This window comes from Vespula vulgaris, chromosome 5 (genome assembly GCF_905475345.1).
Source record: "Vespula vulgaris chromosome 5, iyVesVulg1.1, whole genome shotgun sequence".
Taxonomy (NCBI): Eukaryota; Metazoa; Arthropoda; class Insecta; order Hymenoptera; family Vespidae; genus Vespula; species Vespula vulgaris.
In genome coordinates, this window is record NC_066590.1 from 1,677,501 (window position 1) to 1,685,000 (window position 7,500).

At 33.6% G+C, this 7,500-nt stretch overlaps 1 protein-coding gene across 6 annotated transcripts in view; it reads left to right on the forward strand.

Annotated features, from left to right (window-relative positions):
* The window catches only part of LOC127064186 (alpha-catulin), a 77,008-nt gene that overhangs the window by 26,255 nt on the left and 43,253 nt on the right, over positions 1-7,500 (forward strand). Inside the window, exon 2 of one of the 6 annotated variants that reach the window (XM_050994846.1) lies at positions 462-666. The exons of the other annotated variants lie outside the window; for them this stretch is intronic. Within the exon in view, the coding sequence (XP_050850803.1) occupies positions 634-666 (33 nt within the window). The 5' untranslated portion in view covers positions 462-633. The remainder of the gene's footprint in view (positions 1-461; positions 667-7,500) is intronic. 6 annotated transcript variants of the gene reach the window in all.

A 7,500-nucleotide genomic window follows, 5' to 3' on the forward strand; every position in this document is an offset into this window, starting at 1 on the left:
AAGAGAGAAAGAGAAAGAGAGAGAAAGAGAAGAACATATCCATTAACGATCCGTTGACGATATAGAGTATATTTTGATCATAATCGACGAAGCGTAAGAAGATAGAGAGAGAGAGAGAGAGAGAGAAAGAGAGAGACAGAGAGATAAAAAACGACGAAGAATATATATATATATATACACATATACATATATATATATATATATATATATATACACAAAGCATATACACGCAATATATATATATCTCTCTCTCCACATATATGTATATGTATATATAAATATATGTATATATATATACACCAAAGAGAAAATTAAGTGCGAAATACTACGCAAGAGATAAGCTTGCGTAACGCAATAATTACGTGAAGTCTTTAAGAAATAAGGCTAATAAGAAGAGAATAAACGATAAATAATAATAGAGATAAATTAAGAAGAATATAATCTTTACGTACATATAACAGATAAACGTCGGACGGAGAAGATCGTTACGTTTGTTGAACTTTCGTGAAACCTGTGTCTGTCGTTCACTGGTTACTGGCTGTCTGTCTGTCTGTTGTCTGTCTGTCTGTCTGTCTTCTGGCTGTGTGCGTGCGTGCGTGCGCGTGTGTGTATTTTATCGACGAGACTGCAAAGATGTACGAAGGAAGCATGGCTGCCGAACGACAGGTAGGTTTAATTAAGAAATCATTATAATCGTCATCGTCATCGTCATTTATAAACGTATAAAAATTCAATCGTTGTGTAGCTCGTTCGAAAATTAGCGTTATAGCGATTTAATTCTCTTACAAGTGATATAAAAGAAGAAAAAAAAAGAAGAGAAAAAGAGTCAGATAAAAAATAAAATAAAAGAGGAAGGGAGAGTGGAAAGTTCAATTTTTTAATTTGCCAAGATCGTACGAACGTGTATATATATATATGTATTATACAAATAGCGTATAATATTGTATATGTATATATATATATATATATATATATATATATATATATACACAAGTTGATAAAAAAAGAAGAGAAAAGAAAAGTTTTCATTAAAACAAATATGGTATAATCGAGTTGAAAATAGTTTTTCCCGTTATTACCCTTCTCTTTCGCGAGTAATTAGATTCTTCCGTTTTAATAGACAAACTATTTGGGATTATTCCTGGGAACTTTAACGCGTTTGACGACGTTAGAAAAACGATGATTCGATTAATGGAGTTAGAATAATTATAGAAAGTCTCAGTCCTGGGATTATCTTTACCTTAGAGAGTCAGGGATTGTATGTATCTCTGTCTCTCTTTTTCTCTCTCGATATTATTGTCGATTTTGTGTAATCGATATCGCGTCCTCTGTGACATAAACACACTACGGATATTCGATAACTCGAAAGAATGTAACATATTATTTCGAGTTATCGATAATCGTGACGCGAAACAAAGAATCAAAAAGAACGAAAAGGAAAGGAGAAAAAAAAATACGAAAAAAATCGAATCGTCGGAAATGAACTCTTTTATCTGGTAAAAAGGAGATTTTTAAACAACTAATCGGGATCGGATGGTATCGATAAACATTTACAATTCGGGAAGGAAACATGACTCTTGGACAAATGTTCGATCCGGAAAAACGTAAAATGTGGAGTGAAAAAGAGAGAAAGAGAGAAAAAGAGAAAGAAAAAGAGAGAGAGAGAGAGAGAGAGAGGGAAAAAGGAGAGAACGATACGAGTCCCGTTGGGTTGCTAGTTTTTCGAATCAGCATTTTTCAAGAGAGGTCAACGACAGATTTTCTTATCGAACCGATTTCCAAGCTCTATATACATATGTATCTCGTTAGAAACGCTAGAACGTCGAACTTTTTGTCTAGTCGACGGATTTTCGAGCGGATTTTTCTTTTTCATTTTTCTTGTTCTTTTTTTTTCTTTTCCTCTTTGAAATCACTTTTTTACTTTTCTTCTCACTTTCCTTTTTCTCTCATCATTTTATTCTGTCTGATATTTTTCAATTCCTTTTTTTTTTTCTTTCTTTTTAATATCTTCACATTTCCTTCAACTCTTTTTCTTCTTCTTCTTCTTCTTACTCTTTCATCCTGTTCATCTTCTTACGTACGTACGTAGATACACACATACATACATACATATATATATATATATATATATATATATATATATATATATATACATACATACGTACATACGTACCTAGATATATACATACATTCATATAATACGCAAAGGAAATGAAATCATAGGGAGGATAAGCGGCTTACAATATCGAAAAGAAATTTCTAAAGCTTCGTCCTTCAAAGATTCCTTCTAGCGAATCGTACTCGTTCTTTGTCACTCTCGTTTTATGTTATACCATCAGGTGCATCCACGAACCATTAATCTTATCGAGGTTAAATTTATTGTACGTCACTGAACTTCCTCTCTCTCTCTTTTTTTCGGTTTTTCTCTGGAAAATATACTACCGATCCTCGAGCGTATATATGAAATTTTCTCTAAACTCTTCACTAACGATGAAAATCATTCGGATGAACCGAGATAAATCAGACTTTGATATCATAATCGAAAATAAATGATATCCTCTAAACAATATCTCTTCGTTCGATCTTCGAATAATTATATACTCGGTGATATTTAATAACTGTTAAGATTGAAAATTACAATTAAGTTCAAAGTTCAGTTTATTCCAAGTAAAACGACTGCTCGTTGGTTTAAATCCACTTTCAACGATTCGATCGATGCACTTTCCGGTCTCCGATGTGTAGAGTAGTTCTTAATAGAGACTGAAATGATTGACTTCCGGTCGACAGATGAGAAAGATTACAAAACATTTCCTTCTCCCTCTCTCTCTCTCTCTCTTTCTCTTTCTCTTTCTATATTTTTTTCTCTGTTTTTCTAGTTTCCTTTTGAAAAATTTCTACAGTAATAGTCAGGTTACGTTCGACAGAAAGTACTGGTTTACATCGTACGATGCAATTCGATACATCCCAATTTTTCATTCTCTCTCTCTCTCTCTCTTTCTTTTTTCCTTTTATCCATCTCTCTATCTATTTTTTTTTTATTTTCTTTTTCCCCTAGCTAACATTTACAATGTATCGTTATCGCGTTTGTTCTCTTTCTTTCTTTCTTTTTTTTGATATACATTCCATATTCGTTACACATTTCTCATTTTATATTTATGATTTATTTTTTTTCTTTCCTTTGATACGTTAATGATAATAATAATAATAATAATAATAATGATGATAATAATAATAATAATAATAATGATGATAATAATAATAATAATAATAATAATAATAATAATAATAATAATAATAATAATGATAATAATACAACAACAACAACAATAATAATTATTCAGAACAATGTGTATCGTAGCATTACAATAGCCAATCATTTATTTAAATTTCACTTCAATAACAATACTCTATTTCCCCACTGCACCGTATTCGTCATAATGTTAATCTCTTTGTGTTGGATTTGTCCTAATGAATGCCTTGAAGGATCGAGTACCGGGAAAACAACGTATAATAATAATAATAATAATAATAATAATAATAATAATAATAATACTAATACTAATACTACTACTACTACTAATAATAATAATAAGAACGACAAAACGAGCATGAATTAATTTTCCATTTTATATCTCTTTATGAACATTTTAGAAAGGATATTAAAAAAAAAAGAAGAAAAAAAAAGATAAAAATACGTTTTTGCGATCCGTTTCTCGTATAATAAAGTTTCACGAAAGAAAGAAATTCAGAATGTTTTCTATGAATGCGAGATAGAACGATTCGCGAGGATGCTTCAGAAAAAAAAGGAAAGAGAAGAAGAAGAAGAAGAAGAAGAAGGGAAAAGCGACCAAAAAGAGAGAGAGAGAGAGAGAGAGAGAGAAAAGGAAAAAGCAATAAAGATGAAAAAAAAAGAGAGAAAGAAAGGATTCAGATGAACGGGCGTGAAGATTGCAAGTAGTTCGACAAAATGAAATGCATAGCTAGTAGTAGAGTAGTAGTAGATCGTAATCGTCGGGTTTGTGTCGCGTCAGTTCAGGTAACGTAACGTGTGTCTGCTCGTAGCAAGGTTTATACTACTTGTCGTTTCGTAGTACCATTTGCACGAGATACATCGAAGGCGTCTGTGTGGGTGTATTAAGAGCGTTCCTTTTTTTTTTTATCATGAAACGTAATATCTTTATTATATTTCGAATATTTCTCTATGTAAACGAATGCAGACACACGACTACACATAAATATATAATGGGTATATACATGTTTGATACTTGTTAGATTACGAAAGGGTGCACACGATGTAACGTTTCCACAAAGTGGAAGTTGGCATTTTAATAATTCATAGCAACAGTTCGCGCGTATGTATGTATCTGTGTGTATGTATGTGTGTGTGTGTGTGTGTGTCTATGGAAGTTCGTTCCTCTACGGATTCTTTCACATACACGCATACATACATGTACATGCGTATATACGCGCACATATATGTATGTGTATGTGTGTGTGTATGTGTATGTGTGTATGTACATCGAAACGACGATGAGCATCCGTGTCGCAAAAGCATCGTTAGTTTTCTCTCTCTCTCTCTCTCTCTCTCTCTCTCTTTTTCTCTCTCTTTCTCACTTACTCACTCACTCACTCCCTCGTGAGTAATGTACAAGATCTAATGTGGCTCTTGGGAACTACCCTGTTGCGAGCTTTTCGGTTAATTTCTAACCGAGAGACAACTATCGATCTACTACTGATCTCGGAATGATCACAGACAAGATTTCGATTCCTATTCCGATTCCGATTCCGATTTCGATTTCGATTTCGATTTCGATTTCGATTTCGATCGTTCCTCACGTACGACACTTTTACGGTTTTATCTCGTGTCTGATATTAAATTCTTTTTCTACCGATCCGAAGTAATCCAGAAAGCTTTTACGTTGATCAACTGTCGTTAATTTTATTTGTGTTTTTCTTTTCTCTCTTCTTCCTCTTTTTTCTTCCTCTTCCCTCTGCTACCTTTCTTTCTTTTTATTTCCTGTTCTTTTCTTTTTTTATCACACTTCATTCATCCTCGTTAAATTTTTCGTCGAGTCAGGTGTATGCTTTACGAGCCGATATAGGGCTAATAATCGTTTTAAGGTGATTAGGATCTATTCCATATTCAAATTTTCACTTTGTACGGTCGAGTGAAGAGAGAAAGAGAGAGAGAGAGAGAGAGAGGATAGAAGGGATTAGGATTGATAATAACGATATAGTATTACTTAGTCGAATGAAATCGAAAGAAAAATATTTTCTCGATAAATCTTTAGGCGAAATCTTAGATATGGCCCCTGGGCAAAGTGGATCTTTGCTCTTGGGAAATGTTCTTGCGGAATGGAATCGAAGGAAAGAAGGAAGGAGAAAGAGAAAAGAACTGAAGAAAGAGAAGAAGAACAGAAAAGAAAGAAACAGAAGATAAAAGAAAAGAAAGAAAAAGAGAAGGACATATTCACCTGCTTTTAGAATGTAACGATCGAATTGCATGCATCGCAAATACGATGGTCACGAATAGAAAAGCGAATGGGAATGGGGGTCCTTTGCACGATGTCTGTTTCTTCAAGATTAAATTACGAGTTATCTTTCTTGGCATTAATGGAACGATTTAAAATGATATTTCATGTTCTTATAGAATAATGGAATCGAATAGCGTCCGGTTCATTAACGTGCATTACGATCCTCTAAACTATTAGAGATTAGATTAGAAAATATCTTCTTTCCTAAATTCGTTGTTACACAATTCGTTGGATCAAATAATTTTATTTTCGTAAAAGTATCGAAATATTTTTATAACATGTTCGTATGTGTGGTAAGAATAATAGTAACGATGACGACGATAATGAAACGTGCCTTGCAATCGTTATGTTGGATTAGAAATTTTCTATTCTCGTTAGATCGAGCGTCGTATCTTAGGACGAGATTCTGTATTACTGTAAAGTATCAAAAATATTTTATATCTCGTGTTCATATAGGTATACAATATTGAAATTGATAACGATGATTAAACGATAAATACGATTTTTTTTTTTTTTGACGATCCCTTCTCGTATTAGAAAATTCGTTTTGTTCGTAAATTGAGTTTCTTAAGAAGACCTTAACGTTAGATAGATTCTCTTTCTATCAGTTATGAAAATATTTATTTTCGTAATTATTTCATTTTCATATATAAATACAATAATGAAATCGAATAACGATCGGATAAAAAAATGTCTCTTTTTTCTTCTTTTCTCAATCTCTCGTATTATCTATCACGTAGAGAGAATAAATAATGCAAAAGTGTTAATATTTGATTTGTTTCAATCGTAGATGAAATTTTCATTTAATACGGTTTATGATATAAAATCGAAATATTATGTTAAATCGTGTAAGGATTAACATAGAATAGACACGAAACTAATGGAGATGCAACTTCTTGCGATATGTTATGCATGAAAATTACGTTTTCTCTTTCCCTTTCTTTCTCTCTCTCTCTTCTCTTTCTCTCTTTCCGTTCTTGATCCATTGGAGAAAGACTTTCGAATAGGAAAGCGAGACACTTGCTCTTGCCAACAGAGCGGGTCCTTCGACTAAATGCGATGAACGGAATAAATTACGACGCCGGTAGTTCGTTTAAACGTTAGTTCTCGTTTGGACGAGGAGAAATGAAGAGGAAGAGGAAGAGGAAGAGAAAGAGGAGAAGGAAAGAGAGAGAGAGAGAGAGAGGACATAGTGAGAAAGAGGAAGAAGGAGAGTCATTACTCGTATTATTCAGTCTTTTCTGAAAAGAGAGATAGAGAGAAGAAGAGACTCTCTCTCTCTCTCTCTCCTTCTCTCTATCATTCTTTCTCTCATTCTCTCTCTCTTTCTCTCATTCTCTCCCTCTTTCTCTCTTTCTATCATAAGTAAGCGAGTAGTATTCTGCACAGCTACCTTTCTCAGGGCTCACCGAATCAGAAGAGAGAAACCCTCGAGCTATGTCGTTTAAAAAGGGTCACCGGACGACGACTGTCTTTCCTCCAGCTGTAATTTCGTGCGGAATGAGATAGAGATAGAAAGAAAGAGAGAGAGAGAGAGAGAGAGAGAGAGAAAGAGAGAGAGAGAGAGAGAGAGAGAGAGAGAGAGAGAGAGAGAGAGAGGAAAAAGCAGTGCCTGGTTAATTAGTTTTCATGCTGCAGATATCATCAGGTTTTTGGTATAAATTTTATAACGAGAGAAGAGAGAGAGAGAGAGAGAGAGAGTGAGCACGCGCACGTTCCATTTTTCTGGACATTAAGTCTTGAATTTTTAAATTAGCATCATTGTAAAGGGACATATTGAAATAGAACGGAGAATTGAGATAACCGGATTTTCATCGCACACATTGCCAATTAATCAGCACACGTATCTCTTCGTTCGCAGGTACGATACGTACATTCAATGTAGAATTGATATAACTTATTACGTAAATGTGGATATTTACTTTCTCTCTTTCTCTCTGTTTTGTTATTTTTGTCCGTCTTCCAC